Source organism: Microtus ochrogaster, chromosome 16, assembly GCF_000317375.1.
Source record: "Microtus ochrogaster isolate Prairie Vole_2 chromosome 16, MicOch1.0, whole genome shotgun sequence".
Taxonomy (NCBI): Eukaryota; Metazoa; Chordata; class Mammalia; order Rodentia; family Cricetidae; genus Microtus; species Microtus ochrogaster.
Genome location: NC_022018.1, coordinates 11,906,059 through 11,931,279, shown reverse-complemented (window position 1 = coordinate 11,931,279; position 25,221 = coordinate 11,906,059). Strand labels below are relative to the sequence as shown.

Below are 25,221 nucleotides of genomic sequence, written 5' to 3'. Positions count from 1 at the left end.
GGTGAATCCTGCTAAAGAGAGGGAGGAAGGATTATAGGAGCCAGAGGGGTCAAGGAAATCACAAGAAAACTCACAGAAACAACTAACCTGGCTCATAGGAACTCAGAGAGTCTACACCAACAACCGGGGAGCCTACAGGGGACTGACCTAGGCCCTCCACATACACGCAACAGTTGTGTAGCTTGGTCTACTTGCCAGACTCCTAGCGATGGGAGCAGACACTTTCCCTAGAGTTTGGCTGGCTCTTGGGAACCTACTCCTCATACTAGGTTGCCTTGCCCAGCCTTAATACACGGGGAGGGGATTAGTCTTCCTGCAAAGTGATATGCCATGTTTTGTTGATAGCCACGGGAGGCCTGCCCTTTTCCGAACAGAAACAGAGAAGTGGAGTGAAGGGAAAGACAAAGGATAGATAGGAGAAGGGAACAGGAGAAGGGGAGGGAGGGGAAACTACAGTCGGAATTGAAAATAAATGTTTTTAAAAAGCAATTGCTTCCCAATGACCATAAGGCCCAAGTCAAATGGATGGAATATGAGTGATGAGCCTATGGCCGGGCCACAAAGCATTAACTCACTGGTCTGACATCTGACAGCAGGTTAGTACCAAACTGAACTAGGCACCAGGACACATGACTTACAAACCAGGCTGTTATTTTTCTTTCATTTCCAGAAAATGTTATTTTTAATTTATTCTTTTGTACTTTCATACATACGTAGTTATTCATCTCCATTATGCTCTCTTAACTTGGGAGACCTTCGTCTTCCCAGCAGGTCAAACCAGACTTTTTGTGTCACCACTGGGGGCTCCCTCCCGGGCTTCTTGCACCCTCCAATTCCCCTGCAAGCAGGTCAAAAGGAAGGGGTGTGCTTTAAGTACTTGTGAGTTACTATGCTTGACATTTCCTCTAGGTTGTATCATTGCTCTTATACCTACCAGCATAGTCAGACACTTGCCATTCTGTTCAGAGAACAAGACGGAAGCTGGGAGGGTGGGTGGACTTCAGACACTAGCTGGTCTGGGACTGAACGCCAACCCATCTTTCTCCAAAGCTCATGTATTTTTCATTATAGCAGAAAGTCTTCATCAGTGGTCCAGTGAGTAACTATCTATGTAGATTAATTAATTGATAAGTATCTGAGTACCTGCTGCTGTGTGCTTGTCTTGGTCCAGGAGCTTCTGGGACACAGAGGAGCCAAAATACAGTTATCTACTAGGACATGATAGTTACAGCCAGAGAAGTGAGAGTAATTTGCCGAACAATTACAGGAAAAGCCAAACAATAGGTGTTTAAATTCCAAAGTTATAATCTGGACTTATTGTGAATGGTACATAGGGTTCATTACTTTGTAGATGACTGTGCAGTCCCAAACCTGAAACTCTGCAGCAGTCACAGGCTTCAGGGAATGCTGAAGCACCTTCAGGACAGCAAGTGCTACACAAAGCAAGACATCAGCTGAAAGAAAAGTAAAGCACTCTGCAGGGGATGTCTGCGGTTTCCTAAAGAAGGGCCTGAGACCCGCATGCTCTGTGCTCTGCCCACGGTGGTACCTTGCGTAGCTAGGGCAGCGCTCGATCACACAGACACTCAAAGATGTTGATAGAATGAGTGACTGTGTGAGTAGATAGTCTATGGTTAGACCTCAAAGGGTCTTTATGAGGAAACAGTCCCGACCTCTCCCATGTCTGACTGATGGTTGTTTGATTCAGTGTTAGAATAGCTCCCGCAGAATACCGCTCACAACTACAGAATCCGAACCTTATACCCATGTTCCAAGTAGCAATAGTTACAGTGTAATAGAATGGGCATCAGAGTGGAAATCAGAAAACTAGATCCCATTCAAGTCCTGTCACTCTTCAAATATAAATCATTCAGCTTTCACCATCAACACTGGCAGAGACTTGAGCGTAAACCAGACGGTCACATTTACTTCCCAGAACCCATGCAAATGATGATTACATGGAAAAGAAAAACAGAAAGGGGGCACTAACTGGGACAAAGAACCAGACGGGGGGACGGATAAGAACAATGGGGGAGGGTATTATCATTATTATTTATAGAAAGAACTCCAGCTCAGGAAGCTAGGAGGATGGGAATCCTACATAGCAAATTCCTATAGAATGGGCAGAAGAGTCTAGAAATCTGAATCTCAAGGCTTCTGTCCTGTGCTATTCTGAACGAATACCCATCTGGATAAATTTTCAGGGCAACTACCAACTCAATAAGAACAGAAACTAGTTTGCCTCCGAGGAGCAATGTTTATTTGTTCCTTCTCCTGAGAGCAACACCTCCCATCGCTCCCACTGTGCAGGTTCCAAGCTCTATTTGGGCAGGACCTCGAACACTCTGGACCTTGGTGTTATCTGGTAGGAAGGGGCAGGAGTAGAGATACACATAGATAAACTCCCCGCTAAGCTGCTACACCTGCCTCTTCGGTAGGGTGGGCAAAGTTCCTTGGGAATAGCTGGCAGGGCCCTCAGGACACCCAGAGTTCCGGAAGCTTGTCTTAGGCATATAACAGTAGTTGATCTCATCGGTGGGATTTTACTCAGGAATGCCTGGGGACAAGTGCCATGCATTTCACCATCTATTAAACCACTGCCCATTCCCCTTCTCTCTCTACAGACTGATCCAGAACACCAAAAACCTCGTATACATTGAACCCGGTGCTTTTACAAATCTCCCTCGGTTAAAATACCTGTGAGAAATTTTCCTTTCTAAGCCTTTGTAGAGGGGAAGATGGGTATCTGGTAAAACTGAAAGTAATCAAAATGCTGAAGGTTTTTAATTTTGTTTCATTTTTTCTAGTGTATGGGGGGGGGGGTCTGAGTGTGGGTTTGCACATGAGTGAAATGTCCACAGAGGCTCGAAGAGAACATTGAATCCCCTGGAGCCTGAGTTACAGGAGGTTGTGCACTGCCTGATTTGGGTGCTGGGAACTGAACTCTGGTCCTCTGGGAGAGCAGCAAGCACTCTTAATCACTGAGCCATCTCTGCAGTCCTTTGTCGAAGCATTGTGTTTGTATGTCCCTCCTTGTTAGCCTTCTGTTTTAAGTTTAATCAGTATGTCTTGTCTGTTACTATGCTGGGAGTTTTCACACATGTAAGCGGCTCCCCATGTTCCCTGTGTCCAGCACACTGAGGAGAACATCACCCCTTTGCTGGGGTGCTCAAAGCTGGACAGGGGAATGGGGACTCACAACACTTTGTAGAGCACAAATCAGAGTTTCTAAGGTGAGTGACCACAAATAAAACTGGGAGGAGTTGCTCCAGTTTGGTTTCTCCCGATTCATGGTGAGAATTTCCTCTCTCGTTTCCTCATTTGTTCATTCAGTCATCAAGGGAAAGCTGGCTAAGTATTTCCTGAGTCAGGCACTGTACCACATCAGTTCAACCATTTCTTTTTCCCACTAAATCCAAGCACGTCTGCGGGTTAGCATGACAAACTGAGTCCCACTATAGCCCAAACAGCAACTGGCCCTACCAGCAATGTGAAATTCCTAAAACTTCCCAAAGTCGATAACTACATGGCAATGAATCTCCCCACACAGCACTTCATCCCTACCACACAGAAACGTTACCACCACCACTCAAATAAAAATGAAAAAGTGAAAGCAGAGGATATGGGAAGGGACCTCTCTGCCCTACACCATTAGCCTTGTTCCTGAGTGCAGTGCAGAAGCTGTAACAGGCCGAGTGTAGTCCCTTTGTCCCCGTGGATTACTGGAAACCCAAGCACTGTGTATTTTCCAACCTCCAGAGTAGCTTGGGCACATAAGTGTTAAGCACTTTAGAAGGCCTTAAGGATATCGAGACCCAACTATGACCAGCATAACCTCTGGTTAGCTCATTGTCTTTATTAGTTTTTCATACCAAAATGTGGAGTTCCCCAATCCAAGTCTACATTGTAGTCTGAGCCTCCTGCTAACCTCGGTGCAGACAAGGAATGGGTTCACTGTGAACACTTTTATCCCATTTGTACATCCATTCAAAAGAATTAACAGTTACGTGGAGACGAAGAGCGTAAAGAGGACCAGCTGTGCTGTATTGCCAACCGAGTGCCAGGCAGCCCCGGTCAGTGTCCAGAGCCCATGTCTGCTTGCTGAGTTTACAACTCCACTGGGGGAGTCTAGTTCCTGCGTGCCTCTGAAGAAGCCTTTTAATAAACGGAAGTGAAGAAAAAACGATAAACATAATACGCATGAAGTGTGGTACGCTATGCAGTTCCAGGCTTCTATGTAGGGTCTCGGGATACACCCAGTGCGTAATGGCCGATTACTCCACTGGTTTTCTTTAGCTGGCACTCGCTCTCATGCACAGACTTGTTTCATGCCACTATTCCTCCAGCTTGTGTCTCGTCACCAGCTTTTTGCTCTACTCACTTTGTCTAGGTTCATCCAAGAGGAGCTTAATTTTTATAATGAAATAGTCATCCATTTCAAGTAATTCCTCTCTTCTTTAGAGGTTAAATAGAAGGCAGGAGCCTTAACTGTCTCAAACACAAAAGCAACGTTCAGTGGTTTCAAGGAAGAACCTCCTGAACCACAAAGCAACTAAAAACAGTTTCTAATAATGAAAGGTACAGGTTTCTCATAAGATGAATCTTCCTGCACCAGGCAGTGATGGTGCACGCCTTTTATCCCAGCACTCAGGAGGCAGAGGCAGGCAGACCTCTGAGTTCAAGACCAGCCTGGTCTCAGTGAGTTCCAAGACAGCCAGGGCTACACAGAGAAACCCTGTCTTGAAAAACAAAACAAAAAATTTAACTTCCTGCAAGGTTTGAGTTTAAAACAAGGTTTAAAACCCCACTCCAAAGAAGGCTCCTTTCTGAAACTACCAACAGCTCGCACTAAAGCAGTTATCAGGAGGAAACAACATGTAATCCACCAGGAAAATGCCATGACTTAAAAGGAAACACAAAGGCAAAACACCTGCAAGTTTGGTATCAGCCCCTAAACCTCAAAACAGGAACCATTATGGCAACATCACCTGGCAAGGAAACCTTTGAAATTCTGACCATCTTCATCAGCTAAAGTGTAACCCAATATTCTAAGATTTAACAAGAAAATAGTGCTTGCAAAGTGTTTTCTATTTATGACCTAATGCTATCACTTGTCCTCTCTGCCCATGTCACCACCATGCCGGATCACAGGAGCATCTGTAACACGGGCATCCGAACCCTCCCGGATGTTACGAAGATCTCCTCCTCCGAATTTAATTTCATTCTGTAAGTATCAGGCTGATTGCTTTGCACAACTTTCCTATTCACAGCTAAGATTTGTAGAGTAAATATTTGTCATTTCTTTCCTCAAGGGAGATCTGCGATAACTTACACATAACCACCATACCGGGGAACGCTTTCCAAGGGATGAGTAACGAGTCCATCACACTGTGAGTAACGTTCTGGACTTCTACTCTGCCGCACAGCCTGCTCTGTTTCTCTCGCGTCTAGTTTGAGGTTAGCGATCCGCTCTGTTTCTCCACTTTCTTCACTCTCTGGTGACAAAGCTCTTCTTAGCCTAGACTGCCAACAGTGGCATGGGTTGTATAGGGTAGCCGCAGGGTCATGTGCTCATACAACAATGAAACCAGGAGTTCAGTTTATCTTTGAGCAGATGGGTCCTGAGGATTGGTGGTATTGACTTCCAGTTGGTGAAGTCCTTCCCTGCACAAGGGGCAATTCTTTGAGGCTCGGCCTTTATTCCAAGATCAAAATATAAAACCGTCACTGATTTTGACCTAAACTGAAGCAGGAACCAAGAGTTACTCCTCACAGGTATATGCTTATGATGGGAATAGCGCCAAACAGGAGCGAAAAGTGGAGCCCTTCAGCACATGCTGGGACAATCCCTGGGGAACTGAGTTCCCACCGAGCTTTTCCCATGTAGCATGATTCTGCATGAATGCAAAAGAGCTGCATGGTATTGGTGTTACGGAGCTATTAACTCAGGTTGCTTGTGGTTTGAAGAGGAACAGTGTACAGCAGTAGGGTGTGATTGTCACACCTCTGAAGCTAATGAGGACCTCGGGACTTACTCCTCCCCCAGCACCTATGGTGGACCGTTGTGCTCCACCCCCTTCCCTTTCTTGACCCTTCATCCCCAAGGGCTGTAATTAGTCATCTGCTTGGCTCTTGTTCTCTGCTGAATGGGCCCTTGTGTGAGTGAAGGGTCCTGTGGAGAGCCCTGCCGGATAAAGGCTATCAGGCTTGCTGAGGAAAGTCTCATTTTCCCAGCTGTAAAGTCCAACTCCTTAATTAGAAAATAAAGAAAGCAAGCCTTCTCTTTTCATTACTAGCAGGATTTGTGATTTTGTTCTTGGTGGAACTGGTCTGGCCCTTCCCCTACCCCAAATCTTTACCAACTGTGAGCTCACTTGATGAAAACAAAACACTCCATGTAGTACAGGAAAAGCTCTGGGAGGCAAAGTCTAAAACTATGCATTGTACTTGGAAGTTCCTTTATAGCCACTGTGGCCTTTCATGACTCTCCTCTAGAGGCCACCTTGACATATTCCACCACCTCACCCGCACTCAGCTGGACCCGCTGCAGAATATTCTGGATGATGATGGGCCCAGCCAATCTCACAAAACAAACAACGTTGATTTCCACTTGAACTCCACAAGTTAGGGGAAAGTCATGGCAGTTCCTTTCCCGAATACCATTCAGAGCAGAAGGATCTTGCAAAGGGAGCCAGGATATTTTGGCTGCACCTATGACAAGCCACAATACAAAGGCAAGTGGGTGTGGAGCCTCAGTGTTCGCCCCAGCTCCAAGTGTAGGCAGCTAAGCAGCCTCAGTCAGTTTGGGCCTGGGAAGCCAGGCTGATCTCTATTCAGTGGGATTATTAATGCCTCCTTGTGCAGATCCAGTCACACTGTGTCCACTATACAGTCACCGCAAGTGCCACAATTAACCAGAGTTAGCAGCTAGAAACTAACATCCCAGAGCAAGTCGGTCATTAGCGGCCGTCTCCAATAGTCCACCTTGTTTTAAAGGTTTGGATTTTGTTGACGTTGTGCTGGTTTCGTCCTCTGTTGCTGTGATAAAATGCTCTGGCCAAAGGCTATTTGGAGGGGTAAGGCTTTATTTTGTCTTACACTTCCAGGACTCAGTCCATTATTAAGGGAGTCAGAGCAGGAACCTGGAAGAGGAACCATGGAGGAGTACTGCTTGCCAGCTTCTCCAGCTCATTCCCACGCCTATGCTCCACTGGTTTCACACATAGCCCAGGCCAACCCGAATAGGGATGGTCCTGCGCAAGGGGGCTTAGTCTATTATCAGTTAAGACCACAAACATGCCCACAGACCGATCTCATCTACGCAGTTCCTCGGTTGAGCTTTTCCCTTCCCAGGTTCTCTCCTTTGCTTTCTATTGCTGTGATAAACACCATGACCTTAAGTAACTTGGGAAGGAAGGAGCTCATTTGGCTTGCACATCGCAATCACAGTCGATCTACGAGGGAAGTTGAGGCAAGAACTGAAGGAGGAGCAGAGGCAGGAAGCAGGTAGGCACAGCTTAGAATCTAGTTTCTGTCCTCACCTGTTATGCCTCCTCTGCTCCCTGAGCTGTTCCTGGGCTGTCTTCTCTTCTGTTAGGTTCTGCATCTTTCAAGGAAATCGGGTCTGACTGCATTGCTGTGACCAAATCCAGCCCAAACATTGCCACGGCAGCACCACAGAGGCTGTGCTGTGTCTCCTTGCCACATCAAACCAGGAAGCATTTCATGTCACACTGTCTTACCACTTGGCCACTAGCTTAAGGTGTGATCTACCAAATATACTTGCCCTTTGTTCCTTCCAAGTCACCTGTGCTGGGACTCTGAGTTGTGACACGCCATTGGCCAAACCTTTCGGTTAACTGCCGCTTCTTTAGAATTACAAAGAGAATTACCCGAGGATTATTGGTACATTCCAGCACTCTTCTGCGTTTATACCCCGCATTTCTACCCTTCACTGTTATTTCTCCTGCATGCTCTCTCGTGCTCTCTGTCTGCCCGTTTTTAAGTATTACTTGGAATGTGGATTTCTCAAAACTGTAGCTGCCGCATTAGAATCCATTACTGTCATCTTACTTTCTGAAACCGTCCGTCCTCTTGAATGCAGCATATGGTGAAGTCATGGAAGCTGGCATGTGCTTGACTGAGGTGGTGGGGAACATGAAAACAGTTCAGCGCAGTTGAAAGGCAGGAGGCTCAGGCAGCTCAGAGACCAGGAGATCCACAGAAATGGAGGACCCTGAACATTCAGCCCAGGTTCATAGCAGCACCTACGTGTCGGAGAGCAGCAGCCATTACACAGCCCTGGCAGGACACACACTGGGATACGGGCTTTGTCCACGACTTACTTCGATGATAAAAAAGAAACAAAACAAACAAAACCCTCTAGTTACATAGGGGACAAAGCGTGAATGTGGGGGGTCCCTCTTCTTTAAGATGTGCTTCCCGTGGTCATTGGTTTAATAGGAAGAAAAATAGCAGGGAGGGAAGAAGGGAGGGAGGGAAGAAAAAGAAAAAAGTTGTTTACATGCATCCCACCAGCAGGCAGAGTCTTCAACTGCCATGCATTGTCCTTCCACAGTGGGGTCATTTTTTGAGATCCTCAGGATCTGCAAACATAATCTCTCTCCTTGGAAATCAACCAAAAGCTAGGTGGCCACATGATCAAGAGAATGTCTAGCATTGTTAATATGAACCCACAAGCGCTGTGTGGCACCCTGGGATTATTCAAAGGGGAAGGCAGCATTCAGAAGTACAGTATTGTCTGTGATTAATTTCTAACTCCCGAATCTTTCTTAGATTAAAAGACACCATTCTTTCTGTTTGATTCACAATTACTGATATCTGAATAGAGAACCCAGACAATGCCTGCCAGGGTGGGGCTGCTACTGCCACAGAGAAGCAAGGGGGACCTTCGTCTCATCTCTGTGCCAAGGAAGCCCCCCTTCCATTCTGACACCATGAGATCTGGGGAAGGCAAGTGACTCTCCAGATGTTTTCAAAGGCGTTGAAGTCGGCGTGCGAGCCCGACAGCACGAGGCCCTCCCACTCACATTCTCAAATTCTCCAAACCAAGGCAGCTGCTCTTTAATTAAGTCAAGCCTGCATCCTCCGTTGTGCACTGCTGGTGGGAACAGAGACGGGTTGCCGCTGAAAGGGAAGCAGGGAGCCACAGTCCAGGAAATTGCAACAAGCAAACCCAGACTATTCAAAACTAAGAACAAGACATGAAAAAGTTCATGGCAGTAACCCAGACAGAGGGAGTATGGGGGACAGCCTAGGCCAGTGACCCAGCCTGCTCTGCAGAAGCAGAAAGGAGGGAAGTAGCAATGTATGCAAACATGGACCTACAGCTCAGAGAAATCCTATCCAAATCTTGTACTGGAAGACCTCTTTACTCCAATTGCAATCTGAGGGTTCGAAGCCACAGCGTTGGTTGTGTTCCAGAACCTACTTCTAAGTGACTGACACATGTTTAGATACAACAGTTTTGCAGGGTTGATACTACTGTTATCATCCCAATTTTTGGATGAAGAAATCGAGGCGTGAGTTGTTAAGTAAGTTACCCAAAGTAATTCCGCTTGTAAGAAGCAGAGTACAAATGAAGCCCAGACAGTTGGGTCCAATACCTACAGACTTAACCACAAAGCCACATATATAGCACTGGCCTTGTGAGCCCAGCAAAAGTGACAAGATCCTAACAAATATCAAAATTAAAATTGCAGGATGCAGAGATGGCTCGGCAGTTAAGGCTGTTCTTCCAGAAGACCAGGGTTCATTTCCCAGCACTCACAAGGTGGCTCACAACTCTGTAACTCCCGTTCCAGGGGATCTGATCCCCTCTTCTGGACTCTGTGGGCACCAGGCATACAACACGGTGCTCAGACATACATGCAGATAAAATAACCATATACACAAAATAATAGTATAAAACATTTTAAGCTAAAATAAAGGTAGCAAACCACAGCAAAGGGGAAGAGTCTTCTAGACAACTACAAGTAGCTTTGCTTTACTAAAATCCCAGAAAGGAATGCTTTGTCTGGGCCCATCAGAGACACAACTCTATCACTCTGAGTAGAGGAAATGTGGACTCAGTGCTGAGCAAAAGCCTGCAGGATTGGCACCATGGAAAAGACCCATCATACTGTGATCTACCCTAGGGCAGGGTTTCCCAGTCTGGAGCAGTGGGACTGGGCTGCACATGCAAGGAGACCAAGATTCCATGTAAACAGTGGCATATGCTTCGGCAAATACTGGTCTTGATTCTGAAAACTTAGATTTCAGAGTTACTCGGAGGAAACAGGTGTGACCCTTTCATTGAACTGAATTATCTATAAAAGAACCCCCTCCATAACAAGAGATGGACAAAGAACAATATTCTAAGTCTTACACTCTTTTAAAGGTCCTGTGAGAGTCAGCTGCCAAGAAGGCGAGAAAGCTGTATGTAATTACCCAAAATGAAGAGTTTGAAAGAACCAATCCCCTCATATTTTACACTAGAAAATGGTAGGAAAAACTATTGGAAAATGGCATCCAGCAATCTAATATAGGTCACAGGAGCTCCTGTGTGCATCCATATGCAGAAGAGAAACCCAGAAGTTAGGGAGGGCTTTTTTTTTTTTTTACCATGGATGCCAAAGTTGGTGGCATCTGTTAGGACCTTGGAGCAGTCAAGACTCCAAGTTTTGTGCGTGGGGGCTAACTATTGTATACGTATTGTACAGGTTATGGACCATGATGCGATGTTTCAATAATGCGCACAACATATACCAACCAGACCAGGATGGTTGGCATTTTTATTTCTTCATTGTTTCTCTGTGTTTGGAGCCTCTGTGCTCCTTCGTCCTGGTTCTTTATGAAACGTGTAGCAGGGATTTTGATAGAATGATCCTCTGATCTCTCTGAACTCAATCTAATGAGGGGGCCACAGCGTTATTTTGTGATCACTACATTTCCTGAATTTCATAGTTGAAATATCGTACTTCAGCATGAACGGCACCTGTGTTTATCTGATGTGTTATCAAAGGTTTGCTGTGGGTTGTTGGAAAGAAATGACACATCCACACACTACATATATGAACATACAGCAGGAGGAGGCTGTTCATGTTGGCCTGAATTTGCAAAGCTTAGAGGAACCTTAAAGATATCAGCTCTCTGTGGCAGAAGCAGGTGTCTGTACTTTTCCAAGTCATCCGCTCATATATCTGCCAGCACTAGAAAGGAAGCCAAAGTCTTGCAGACAGGACAAGCTCAATCACATCACACCATGGTCCCTTCTCACTCAGGTGTCATTTCATGGCCTACAAAGAGCTTACACCGATATTGACATGTAGGATGGAGGCTCTCAAATGTGTCGGTTGTGACTCACAGCAAGACATCCTCCATAGACCCATTCAAATGTTCGTCACACTTCCTGTGATGCTCTGAATCCCAACAATTGCTCCGGAATACAGGAGAGTCTACAGTGAACGGGATGGTTTGAAATCCTTGTTGTCATGGCATTACGCGCTGCAAATGAGTAAAACATTTTGTGTTACATGGTGATAAAACTAGAAAAGAAATATATATATATATCAGGGTGGAATAGAAATTGGCTGGGAATGAGGAGTTGGAATTGTAAACAGGAAGACCGCATTGAGGCTTATGTGGCATTGAACCCAGGTGTTAGGAGAAAAGCAAGTAAGTCTTAAGGATATGGGAACTGGGGGGGGGGGTCAACAAAACTGATGTACTGATGTAAGTAGCCTCAAGCAGAGTGTGCTCTGGTGCCATCCTTGTCGTCTGCCTCTGAGCCCATTTCCTTCCTTGTAAGGGAGCCTTTTTAGACTCCTTTCTGTCTCTGGCACTTCCTAGCATGGCTGGAAATTAGAGCCTCTTATTTCTCAATCTGGGCGTGTGTGTGTGTGTGTGTGTGTGTGTGTGTGTGTGTGTGTGTGTGCATCCATGCATGCTTGTTGCGCATATGGGGTGGTTGTTTTATAGATACCATATATAATGGTGGAACAGAATTTGGTAAGCATTCGTACCCTAACTGCTGGCAATATACTCCAACATTTTCCCTTGCTCAACTCCATTTCCCTCTTTTTAATGCTGGTTGCACTCAATTACATTGCTTTCACTACCCATCAATGGGGCTTAAAGAACTGCTTGCAGACATTTAGATCTTTGAGGGTTATGGAACCTGTTTTGGCCAAAAACAAAAACAAAAAAAAAAAACAAAACAAAACAAAACAAAACAAGAGCACACACACAAAGAAAGAAAGAGCAGGTGACTCAGTACTGGAGATTTTCTTGGCAGCCCACAAAGTCCACAACACCCAGGGAACCAGAGAGGCTTTCTGAGCCAGCCTGGTATCTGAGCCTTGAAGCCCAGCTCTGTCCCTGCTCCCAGTAACTACAAGCCCAATCGCACCAATGTCTTTCTTATCACTATAATGGAAGCAAGAAACACGAGAAGTAAATCAGAAGATGGGCATGCCAGGGCTAGTCAAGTACCAGGCACCTAGCAAATGTATGATAAATTGGTGGTGGTGATGGAGGAAGTAGAAGAAAACCTGAGCAGAGAGAACAGCTTTGCCCCATGTGCCTCCAGAGCCCAGAATGTTGGAGAGACAGCTAGCTGTTCTGAATGCCAGCGGTTATCTTCGCAGTAAATGTCACAGAGGGAGAGCGTCTGCTTCCAAACTGTGCTTCTGTCAGCTACTTCCCATCCCTAAGCCCTCTCTCCTCCCTCTTCCAGCAAACTGTATGGAAATGGATTTGAAGAAGTACAAAGCCATGCATTCAATGGGACGACGCTAATCTCGCTGTAAGTATATGCTTATTTCCCTAGCTCATGAATAAAAATGAAGTATTACTCTGGCTACCAGATCACATTCAATCTTCAGCAACTAACTCAGGGCAAAAATAAACTTTCAAGTGGCTAGTCCTCCGAGTTGCAGGAGTGTTACTAGGCAACCGGCTAGCTGGAAACCCCAGAGCACCCTGATTTCAAAGACAGAAGCAGCCGCCATGCATTGAAGTTGACAGCTGGCTGAAACGTTCCACACCCTACTTTGTGCCTCCTTGATCTTGCAGCTCCCCTCTCTAGCCCCGTTGTATAGGCTGATGGTGTGTTAAAGGAAAACTATCTCAGAAGGAGACTCTTCCAGGGCCCCCACTGCGGGGGGGGGGGGGGGGGAATGAGGTGACATCATCTATCAGCCTAGTCACCCACAGCAGCTTCACTAGCCCGCCTCCCTCCTCCTCTGCTCTCCAGGCGAGAGGGAGCTCTGGTTCTTCCCCACTTCGATCCAGCCCCCACCCGCCCCTTTGACTGGGGACTCATCCTAAGGATGGCTCCCTTCATTGCTCTCCACCTCCTCTCTGCATGGCCATCCTCAGGAAAAGTGGTAAATTGACATGTTTATGGGAATGTGCGACCCCTCACAATAAACAGTGAGGCTCTGCCCACTCAGCTGTCGTGAATAGCAAACCATAAGAGCACCTGAAATGCGACACTGAAGATAAATGAAATCAGAGAGCCAGGCTTTTAAAATAAATGATGAGTTAGTAGCCAGTGAGGTGAAGAGTGTAAAGAGGCTGGCCTACCTGATGGAGGGAGAGAACTGACTCCCAAAAGCTGACCTCTGATCACACACACACCAGGGCATGGGCATATTTTCTCCCACACACAGATGATAGGTAGGTAGGTAGGTAGGTAGGTAGGTAGGTAGGTAGGTAGGTAGGTAGGTACATACATACACACAGATACATAGCTACATACATACATACGTGATAGAAATATACATACACAGATACATTGAAATACAGATAAATGAATCAATAAATGTAGCAAAAACTTTAATAAAATTGTGTGAAGCATGAACGGTACCAATAATTCACAAACATTAAGGCATGTAAGAATCACCTTGGGGTTGTTAGGGCAGACACCTGGAGCCCCACCTGAACGGGCTTTATGGGGGGGGAACCTCAAAAGCACTGAGAATTTGCACTTTTAACAGTTCCCCAAAACCCTGATGTGTCAAGGTCTGGGGCTAAGTAGCTCTGGTCTATATAATATGCTAATCGTTTTTGAATACGGATCTGAAACCAAGGAGCCTGCTGCGCTGATATCACGCTGGATAGTGTCACAGCTTAGGCAAGGCCTGAGTCACTCTAGCTGGAACTCCAACCCACTATTTATCAACTTGCATCACCTTGACCAAGCCAATCTGCCCCAGCCACAGTGTCCTCATTCGTAAAGCAAAGCTGCCAGCAGACTGAGTTTAAGGATTGGCCCAACAAAATGAAGAGGTCTACTCTGTCTCTTTAGTGCTTGGTACAATGCCTAGTTCTCAGTAAGTGTTTATTGATTAAGTTTATTCCACAATTCATGTCAATGAGCAAATAAAGATTTGGACGCACTCAGCCTAGCATCTAGATCCTACCCAGGGCTGAAAAAAATGGGAGTTGTACAAGCATTGTCCTCAAGGAGGGGACTTGCACATAGCCTTGTTGACTTGACAGTTTCATAGAGAGTTCATTAATAAGAACCCCAAGATTCAGGCAGAAGCATCACAGCCTCTCTGGTCCACCCTCAGATGCCTCATTCCCTTCTTCCCTCAACAAAGCACAGCTCTACTGAAGGGGATGCTCTACCTTCCAGAGGAGATGCAAACTAGTGAGCTGGGAGCTGAAGGGTTTTACCCTCAGGCAGTCACAGCACAGGAAAAGGCAGCTTCCGAAAAGTACTACGTCCCTCAAACAGAAAGACAGTGTGGTATGCCTGCTCCCACAGGCAAGCAAGCAAGTCCTCCAGGACCTCAGAGGCGGGGGAAGGTGTTACAGAGCATGGGCAGTGTGGGGTGCAGGCTCTGAGCCAGGCTCACGTGAACAGGCAAAAGCAGGAGGACAATGTGTCCCAGGCAGAAGCCAGCAAGATGAATGGTGTTACAGCCAAGCTGAGTTCAGACCAACAAACGTCAGAACTCTTGGAATGTGAGGTCAAAGCAAGAAGGTTCCTCTGTTAGCAGAAAGGACCAAGGCTGGAGGAGCAGTTCGGGCTCAGGTAGAGATCCTGGGATTTTCCCAAGGGAAATGGGGCTAGAAGTCCTTTGTGACTTTGGTCACCTAGACATGGGCTGTGGTGACTCCTGGCACACACCCGCTGAGAACGTACATCTCAATGGAACCAGAGGACATCAGGAAAAGAAATCTTGGAAGCAGCTTTACTCTTGTTTGGTATGTGGCTTTTGACAAATTCTGAGGCCTCCAAGGCCACAGCAATTCAGAGAATGATAAGGCACAGGCCGCACTTTAACCCAGTAGCCTTGGACTTGCTGAGGAGGAGCGTTTTAAAATCTTCCCCAGCTGCCTGGCAGCAAGTTCTTACAAATCCAACGAGAGGGGCTGAATCCATTAAGCCACAGGACAAAGGATTCCACCAAGCGAGAGCAAAGGACAAACAATAGGGGAAGCCAGACACATAAAGTAGCAATGACACAGTTTCGCCAAGGTTGCTCATCTTTCTTTCAGTTTTTCTACCCCTCCCTTTTCCCCTCTGCCCCAGTACGGTGCACACAGCCTACTGTGAGCATGTGTATACACACACGGCTGCAGAGGTGGGTGTGAAACTGTCTTTCCACGCAGGGAACTGAAAGAGAACATACACCTGGAGAAGATACACAGCGGAGCCTTCCAGGGAGCCACAGGGCCCAGCATCCTGTGAGTACCCGGGTGCAGCCTCCTCTCCCACACAGTGCAGGCTAACAGTCACATCGCCACAGGCTGCCAGTGTCTAGAGCTGAAAGGGACCAGAGATGTCAGTGTTGGGTTAACACGACAAATGTCCTGTGCCTATGACAAAGCCCCACATTGATGGGGTACCAGCAGGCTTGCTGCCCCTGAGGGAAGACTGCTCTCAACCTTCTCATCTGCTTAGGGTCCCTCTGGATGGGCAGCCTAAGCCCAGTCTCCGTGTGTTATTGCTATTGTTGCATGTGTTTGAGTGTCTATCTTCTCTATTAATTTCATTTCCCCCATTTTATTAGGACATAGACATGCTGGATTATGGTTTACCATCATGGCCTTCTTTGTCTTGGTAAAAAAAAAAAAAAAAAAAAAAAAAAAGCCTGTGTCCACATAAGATATTCTGAGCTCCTAGCGGAAAAAGACTTCCACATGTAAATTCACATGAGGGCCCATAACTCAATCAGTAATGCCAAACAAGGTGTGGCCTCCTGTGCTAGTGAAGGGTGGTTCCCCACCTGGAACCCACCAAGAGAATCCATTCTGACCCAGTCCACCCCCAGCCCTTGGCTAGCTATGGTTGAGATGCTACAGACTAGTCTTCCTGCAATAGTTCAAGGACATGTTCTATGTCCTTCAACCGTCCATGAACGGGAGTTCCCTGCAAGGGCTTGTTCAAAGAAAAGCTTCTCCAAGCAAAGCTGAGAGACCCTCAGGATTAAAAGCAGTTTAATAATGTGGACGTTTAGAAAAATCACAATTGTAGGTTCCATTCTAAGGCTGATGGCTTCCCTGGCCATGCAACCACCGTGTCTGAGAAGAGGCTGGACCTGATCACTAACTCTCCACATAAGACTCTACAGCAGGACAGAGCCTGATTTCCTAAACCAGCAAGGATGCAGAAGCAGGAGGGAGGCTTAGCGCCCTGGGGCAGAGACTCCTGCCTCCCCCATTCCTCCAGGAACCTGTACCCTGTACCTGTTGCACTCACACCCACCTGTCCCACTATTGACCCCTCCCTGTGCTGGGCCCTGAGCCTCACATGGGGCAGACTGTGGAAGAGGATGTCTTCCTGGGAAAGGTTTGGGCATAAGCCACTTAGAATACAAGCAGGATTTTAACACAAAAACTGCCACCAACTCCCTGTTCCTGAAATACTGTACATTTGGAGATTTTCTTAGATTTCTTTGCCTCAAGTCTACTAAAGTCAAGCAGCTTTGTTTAAAGGCCCTTCTGCACAGCTGTGCTAGCTTGACATGGTGTTTGCTTGCTGCAGATGGACACATCCAACTGGTTATGAGAGCGCGCGTGCTCTGCTTCCTGGGTAGATGATGGCTAATGCCACTCGCAGCTCTGAAGAGGGTGGTCCACCTGCAGTTGACGAAAACCTCCCCTGCAGGGCTTCATCAATCCGAGATTGAGGCATCAAAGCTCTGAATATTTCCCCTCAAGGCAGAACACAAAAGTTGGTGTCACCTGTGTGTCTGCTATCTTAGAAAGCAAGCAGTTGGCTTTTATAAAATACAGAAGGGAGGTGGAGTGGAGGGTAGGCAGAAGGAGGGAGGGATAGAGGGTGGGCAGAAGGAGAGGTAGAGGGTGGGCAGAAGGAGGGAGGAATAGAGGGTGGGCAGAAGGAGGGAGGAAGAGGGTAGGCAGAAGGAGGGAGGGGTGGAGGATAGACAGGTGGAGGGTGGGCAGAAGGAGGGAGAGGTGGAGGGTAGAGAGAAGAAGGGAGGGGTGGAGGGTAGGCAGAAGGAGGGAGGGGTGGAGGGTAGACAGAAGGAGGGAGGGGTGGAGGGTAGACAGAAGGAGGAAGGGGTGGAGGGTAGGCAGAAGAAGGGAGGTGTGAAGGGCAGACAGAAGGAGGGAGGGGTGGGGAAGGGCATCAGAGATAGAGAGGGATCAGGAGAGAGCAGAGAAAAACACTAGTGGCCATTCAGAAGGTACAAGGAGTCACCCCAACCTTGAATACAATAGGGGGTGCCCACGAGAGGGAAATCCCAGAGCAGCTCTTTGGAAAGCAGATCCTGGGGAGAGCAGCTGAAATGAAGAATTAAAGGAAAAACTAAATGGAGGACAGATTTCCCAGCCCCTCGAGGAGGACTGCTGAAGAAAATGTGTAAAATCAGTCAATAAAAGGCCTTTCTCCCCTTCGTGGTTCAGGGATATTTCTTCCACCAAATTACAGGCCCTGCCTAGCGACGGGCTGGAGTCCATTCAGACCCTCATCGCCATGTCATCCTACTCCCTGAGAACTCTGCCCCCCAGAGAGAAGTTCACCAGCCTGCTGGTGGCCACTCTGACCTACCCCAGCCACTGCTGCGCTTTCAGGAACTGGCCAAAGAAAAAGTAAGTGAGAAGCAAAGACACGCAAGCCGCTGTGGAGAAACTGGGATCTGGACCTAGCCCGTGGTGCACAGTGCCCTGTCCTTTCCTGGCTACTTTCCCGGCCAACTCTGCAGTCATGGAGTTGCTTTCAGATAGAAAAAAAAAAAAATGAGCTTCTCCTCATCCTGAGGAACTGCCAAGTAGCTGGAGCATCTCTCTAGCCATTGCAAAACCAGTGTCAAAAAAAAAAAAAAATCCACAAAACCAACCTGTTCTAATTCTTAGCAGAAACATGATTTACCCAATTCATCCTGGATTTGAAATTGTCAGAGTAACATGGTTTTGTTTGGGGTTTGGTTTTGTTTCTTAACTATTTGTCTCCCGAGGAAAACAGCGTCCATTTCTGAAGGGAAACCTAGCTCCTACAGATTGGCTAGGGAGCAGTCGGAAAGGGCAGGAACTGCGGGCTGCTCTGTGTCCAGCAGAGGGCATCTGACTGTGGGCTGTTGGTGGGGATGGGGTGGGGGTGAGAGGGGTCAAGGGCCAGAATTAGATTTCTTACAACATCGTTTTTTCCAAAGTTCTCTAGCCAAGAGGCACCATTCCGCATCAAGACCCAGTAAGTGTCACATGTATAAATGGAAGAGAAAGCAAGGTCTAACTTTTAAATGTGTGGTGTGGGCATGTGGCACTTCCTGCTCCCTCACTCCTATGTCCCAGGCTTGTCTGTTTTCACTGTAAGCTTTGCTATGGTCTATTGTTTTCATAACCCTCTCCTGGGTCATAACTCCCCGAGGGAAAAAGCAGGGCTTCAAAGAGTCATTACTGCAGCCTGCAGAGATGTGCTCAATCAATTAATTAGGTATGGCACTATAGAAGCAACACCAGGCTGCTACGGGCTTTGTTTGGAATTAACCTATTATAGCTGATCAACTAGCCTGTATTTTTTGTGCCTGGAGTGAACAGATTCAGTTCTACCTAAAGATTTGAAGCAGCTGAGAAGATGGAAATACTTGTTGTGTTTAAAGATCTACACCATTTGGGGAGGGGTGTGTGGTGGTGATGATCTCACTATGTAGTTCTAGCTGTCTTGGAATTCACTATATAGACCAGATGGGCCTTGAACTCACAAAGATCTGCTTGCCTACTCCTCCTGTGTGCTGGGATTAAAGGCATGAGCCACCTTGCAGGGCTCAAGCTCTACCCCCCTTAACTGGGCTTCAAAGAACTTAAATTGAGCACTAGCCATGTTCCAGTGTATCAGAGTTGGAGATAAAAAGATAAGGCATCATCTCAGCCCTCACAGATGACAGGCAGCATTAAAGAGTGAGAACACCTTTGTCAGAGAATGTCAGGACAGAACAGAGAATGGGGCAAAATATTCCGGGGCCGAGGAGTAGTGTCTAGGGCTCGTGGGAGACTTCCTAAGGGAGATGACTTTTGCAGAGAAACCTTGGGGAAAGCATGCCAAGATGAGGTGGCTCGCGTGAGGCGTGGGGCAAGAGACACCAGAAGATGAATGCTATTCAAGATCAAGCACAGCAAGATGTAGGCACGGAGGAAGATGAGTCAGGAGAAGCACCCCGGGAGTATCAGCCCTAGGTAGCAAGAGGTTGAGATGCTTCTAAGTGAGAATATGCAAATCTGCTTTCGTGAAATCTCAGTAGGGCAGCAGGATGAAGCAGGCTGAGGTGGCAAAGCTGACAAAGAGTCACTAGAAAGGGATGCTGTTGGGATAAGGCTGGTTTCTGGTCACCTACTTACTTCTGTGGCAAAGAGGTCACACTCCTCAAATTACTGACATGTGAATATTCAGTTCAAGACCTTTTGCTCCCGAAAACGTAAAAGCCTACCTCTAAGTAGAAAGGGGTTATGGAATTAGGACTCTTTGAGCTTGGTATGAATGTCATCACTCACAGGCTATCCTGGGGGAGCTTGGGAACTTCCACTAACTTACAGGTACTTCTGTGACTATAAAGCCCTAAGCCTCAGAGGCCAGTGAAGCTGGAGAGCTGAACTTGGCTCTGTGGGAGTTTGGAGCAAACTGAGGCTCCCTGCAGACAATGCACTCGGCTGCCTGGGCAGAACTCACTATGCAATCTTGGCTAACTGTGCAGATAGAACGGTTAGCATGCGGTATTATCATTTGAAGACCAAGTTCCTGTTAACTGTGGACTTGTCTGCATACCGAATACAGTATCTCTGTAAAATACCAAGCCAGAACAACTCCCACTACACACTTACACGGGGCTAGAGGGACTCAGTCCAAGTTTATAAACATATATTAATACCTAGATGACAAAATGATTGATTTTTGAGAGGCCATTGGGTCAAATCATTCTGACACGATGCCCCATTTTTCTACATTTGTACAAAATCATTCCTTGTTTTCTTGATGCTGAATAATAACAGCCCAGAGAAATGTCCATGTTGGGCCACTTCGCCTCTCCACCCTCCTCAAGGAAGACTGGAGCGGTTCACAACAGCTCCCATTCCTCCTTTGTGAACCTCCCTTAGGCTCTGTCCCTATGCACCAGCTTTCTTCTATCCCCTTTTCCTAAGCCAGACTTCCCAGAGGGAAGACAGAAGAGAAGGGAACATCAAGACAGGTCTTGCACAAAAGCTGAAGACCCAAGATACACACCCAGCCCCACAGAATCCTCACAGAAAGACGTCCAATCACACTTCAAAGTCATGAATGCCAACTAGTTAATCAAGGTCAACGGGAAGGAGAAGAGTTGACGAGGAGCAAACTTGAATATACCACAAAAGGGAGCTTTTAATAAGCACTGAAAACCCCATGATCAATACCACAAATTTACCTGGGTTTTTTCTCCCCCCTCTCCCAAACCCACACAAAGCACTCGGCATTCAAAAGCATTTTCTCTAAGCTGGAGACAGGCTAAGGACAATGCAGGGGGCTTTGCTCTCTCCTCAGGAAGTGTTTCAGTCAGGACAATGGTGCGGAACACACTGAGGGAGCGATAGGGGAAAAATGTGGATGAGGAAGGCATAAATAGACATGATCAGGTTAAAGAATCAAAAGCTCAATGGTTTGTTTTTCTTTTCTTTTTCCTACCTCATCTCTTTCAGACAGAATTTTTCATTTTCCACTTTTGAAAACTTTTCCAAACAATGTGAAAGCACAGCCAGGAAACCGAATAATGAAACGCTGTAAGTATTCGCATGCAGGCGCTCATCTTCTTCCGCGGGCACCTTATTGTTATTTGCTGTGACGATTTTCTTTTGATAAAAGTCTTGGTGAGTGGATGTTTGCAAGGTGTTTTTCTATAGCTTCAAATGGGAACCTTTTTTCTTTGCAAGTGGCAGCGAGTTGTACATGTTATCTTAGCTGGGTTTTTTTTTTAAAAAAAAAATCAGAAGAAAATGAAAAAGTCTCTTTTAAGAATATAACAAACTTGTTACTATATGTATTAATGTATATAAAACTGCCGTTTCATTTCAGACATTTGGGTATCACTAAATGAGGGCTTCATCTGAAGGAACCATCTCTAGGCACAATCCATAAAGACAAGCTGATTGCAGACACAGCTTCTAAAGGCAGGTTCTTCCCTTCAAAGACTTTGGGGCTAGCTCGACCACTGAGCTCCTGATTATGGGATCATTCTTCCATGTGTGTTCCTGTATGTGTGGATGCACACACATGTGCTTACATGGGAGGCCAGACCGCACCTTGGGTATCATTTCCCAGAAGCTGCCCATTCTGTGTTTTTGAGACCGGGTCTCTCCCTGAGACCTAGAGCTCACCAGTTAGGCTAAGCTGGCAGGCCCATGAGCTGGAGGGACCCTCTCGTCTCCAGTTTCCCAATACTGGGGTTTTCACGAGAGTTCTAGGGACCCAACTCAGGTCCTCATGCTTGCACAGTGAACATTTCCCAATGGCGCCATCTCCCCGGCCCCTTCACATTAATCTTAATGTCATCATTACCATACACTAGATGGCAGCCACATGTCTATTCTACTGACTGATTCTAACGTTTTTCCTGCTTTAAACGCTCTCTGCCCTGGCATTTCCTTTACCTTCAACTGTAAAAGAGCATGCCTCGGAAGACAAGCCCCCATGTCCCTAAGCCTGTTTATTACCATTCCTCCCATGCACCCTGGAGGACTACAAAACCAGACATCCTTCTCAGACACTCTGCAAATCTAATTCCACTTATCCTCTTCCTGCCAATCTCAGAGTGTGGTGGAGGCAATGTGTGCTGTGATGCAGAGACCTTGGACCACAGGTTATCTCAAAGTTGGATGTGACCCATGATGGCAATGTTCTTGCAGCTCAGAGTTTAACATGTACCTTTTTTTGGGGGGGGACAGTAGTTCTGGACCACATTTATGCTTTCTGAGACATCTTTTCCTCTCAATAGGGAGCAATAGAAATGAGACTTGACTTTCAGAACCAGAGTGAAGGATGCTATCACAGCGTCACCCAGGACGGATGCCAGCCTGTCTCCTCTCCCTTTTCTCCTTAGAGTCACCACTGTCCAGCCTATAATATTCCTTTTCTCATACCTCCCTCTTTGTGTCTCAGTCTCTGTTCATAGGACTCATTTGAAGCCATGAGCTTTATACTTAGAAACAGAAAACTGTAGTCACAGACCGCTTGTTTGTTTCCCAGCTGCTCAGACTCCAAATAACCACACAGAAACTGTATTAATTAAATCACTGCTTGGTCTATTAACTCTAGTTTCTTATTTGTTGACAGAGGTTTTTGTCCTGCCTGGTCCATAGCAGTTCATTCCCAAAGAACCATACAGAGGACTACATTAATTATAAACTGGCTGGCCTATTAGCTCAGGCTTCTTATTAATTAACTTTTACATCTTAACCCATAATTCTTGTCTATGTTAGCCACATGGCTTGGTACCTTTTTTATCAGTGAGGCATTCTCACCTTGCTTCCTCAGCAACTGGGTAACAACTGCAGACTGAGCCTTTCCTCTTCCCAGAATTCTCCTGTTCTGGTTTCCCTGCCTATACTTCCTGCCTGGTTACTGGCCAATCAGCATTTTACTAAACCACTACAAGTGACAAACCTTTACAGTATACAAGAGCATTGTCCCACAGCACTCTCCTCTTTTATTCTTTTCAAAACAAGAACTCTGAACCTAATCTCCTTTGTTTAGCTTTTCCCCTGATCATTATCCATTACAACTTGTAGCTAACACTCTAAACAAAGACAAATATCCATAATCCATTTGGGGGGGGGGTAATGTGGGCTTTCTAGGCTACTTCCTGCTGATTGGGGCCACTGATAATCTTATGGGACCCAAAGAAAATTTGGAATTATGATCAAGTCCTGACTGGAATATTCTCTGAGGCTTGACCATCTTAGCCAACAATCTTGAGGCTGTTTTGAATGTAGAACTCAGAGGAAACTCCAAGAGAGTCCTCTCCTCTAAAATGTTGGATCATCTGGGTCATCCACTACTATTGGAGATTATTTTCAGGGGGTCTTCCTTGATCAAAACTGACTTTTTTAACCAAAAAGAATCTGCAGCCTCTCATTTCCTGTAGAAACAAAAGCGAAACCTCTTCTCCAAAGTAACATATATTTTTACATAAATTTTGAAATCAAAGCATTTTCAAAATATATATGTTGTATTAATCCAGCAGCATTTATTATCAAATGTCTTTTAGCAGCTGTTGCTCCTTCTTTGGCTGTCAAACAATTCAAAGTCAGCACAATAGCATACAGTATCCAGACTCTGTGTATTTTCCACCTTTATGTGACTTTATTTTAAACTCTATTTCTTTTATTTTTAATTTTTAATTTTTTGAGACAGTGTTTCTCTGGGTATCTTTAGCTGTCCTAGAATTCACTCTATAGACCAGACTGTCCTTGAACTCAGGGAGACCCACCTGCCTCTGGCTCCCAAGTGCTGGGATTAAAGGTATGTACCACCACACCCAACTACTCTCTTTTTTTTTTCTTTTTTTTTAAGGACTTTATCTCCTTTTTTTTTTCTCTCCCACATTTTTAAGCACACTGTAAACTGTTTAGAGTTTTTTTTTTCCTCTGGATGTATCTTTACTATATATTTCTCTTTTTCTTACCACATGAGTCTTTAATTTGCTAAACATTGTGGCTAGGATTAAAGCTGTGACTTTGACGACTGGATCTACCCCATTTCTTAGCTTTCTGTGAGTCTAACTTCATAGTGGAGGTACTGGTGGGAGCCATGTTTATTGTCACAACTCTATGGCATTCCAAGGTCCCTGCCACCACCATGAATTATGCTGTTGGTGATTCATAAACACCATTTAAGTGTATTGTGGCTGGGCCTCTTAAGAGAGCTGCAAGGTTTTTCAGCTAAAGCTGAGTCAGGAAGCCTCTCTTAAATAAGACATGCTTGCCTTTAGCAAACAGAGCCCACCTGAGAAAATGATGCTACCAAGAAACCATGCTTAACTCTGTTCTTTTGTGTTTAGAATTACTTCCCAAGCTCTTTCAGGTTTTATGTTGATATTGTTGTCCACTTTATATCTTACATTAACACATAATTCTTGTCTGTGTTAGCCATGTGGCTTGATACTTTTATCAGTGAGGCATTCTTATCTTGATTCCTCTGTATTTGGGTGACAACTGCAGACTGAGCCTTTCCTCTTCCCAGAGTTCTCCTGTTCTGGCCAACTATACTTTCTGTCTGGCTATTGGCCAATCAGTGTATTATTAAACCAATACAAGTAACAAATCTTTACAGGATTCAAGACCATTGTCTCACAGCACTTACTGGCTAGCTTTTACATCTTAAATTAACCCATTTTCATTATTTTATATTTTACCACAAGGATCATGGTTTACCGGCAAGGTTCCAGCACATCTGTCTCCTGTGGTGGCTACATGGTGTCTCACTGACTCCACCTACTTTCTCCCAGCATTCAGTTAATTTTCCTGCCTAGTTCTATGCTGCCCTATCACATGCCAAAGCAGCTTCTTTATTTATTAACCAATAAAAGAGGCACATGTACAAAAAAACTTCCCATACCAAAAAAAAAAAAAAATTTCTAAGTACATTCAGTTGAGGTACCAAGAGTGGTCATGCAGAAAGACTTAATCCACCCTCAGCAATGGCCATCGACCCTGCCCAGTCTTTCCAAATGAGCATCACCTTTGGGTTTCCTATGGTAATGCTGCTTTGAGACAAGG

At 45.9% G+C, this 25,221-nt stretch overlaps 1 protein-coding gene across 5 annotated transcripts in view; it reads left to right on the top strand.

The window, feature by feature from the left end:
* Positions 1-25,221, top strand: part of Lhcgr (luteinizing hormone/choriogonadotropin receptor) — a 54,393-nt gene that overhangs the window by 23,297 nt on the left and 5,875 nt on the right. For 3 of the 5 annotated variants that reach the window (XM_005354728.3, XM_013349016.2, XM_013349015.2), the window contains 7 exons: positions 2,625-2,699; positions 5,152-5,226; positions 5,313-5,390; positions 12,737-12,805; positions 15,628-15,702; positions 17,890-18,075; positions 21,148-21,228. In XM_005354728.3, the coding sequence (XP_005354785.1) occupies positions 2,625-2,699; positions 5,152-5,226; positions 5,313-5,390; positions 12,737-12,805; positions 15,628-15,702; positions 17,890-18,075; positions 21,148-21,228 (639 nt within the window). Of the gene's footprint in view, positions 1-2,624; positions 2,700-5,151; positions 5,227-5,312; positions 5,391-7,150; positions 7,507-12,736; positions 12,806-15,627; positions 15,703-17,889; positions 18,076-21,147; positions 21,229-25,221 lie in introns of those variants that run through there. The other 2 variants (XM_005354729.3, XM_013349018.1) reach the window with 2 other exon arrangements.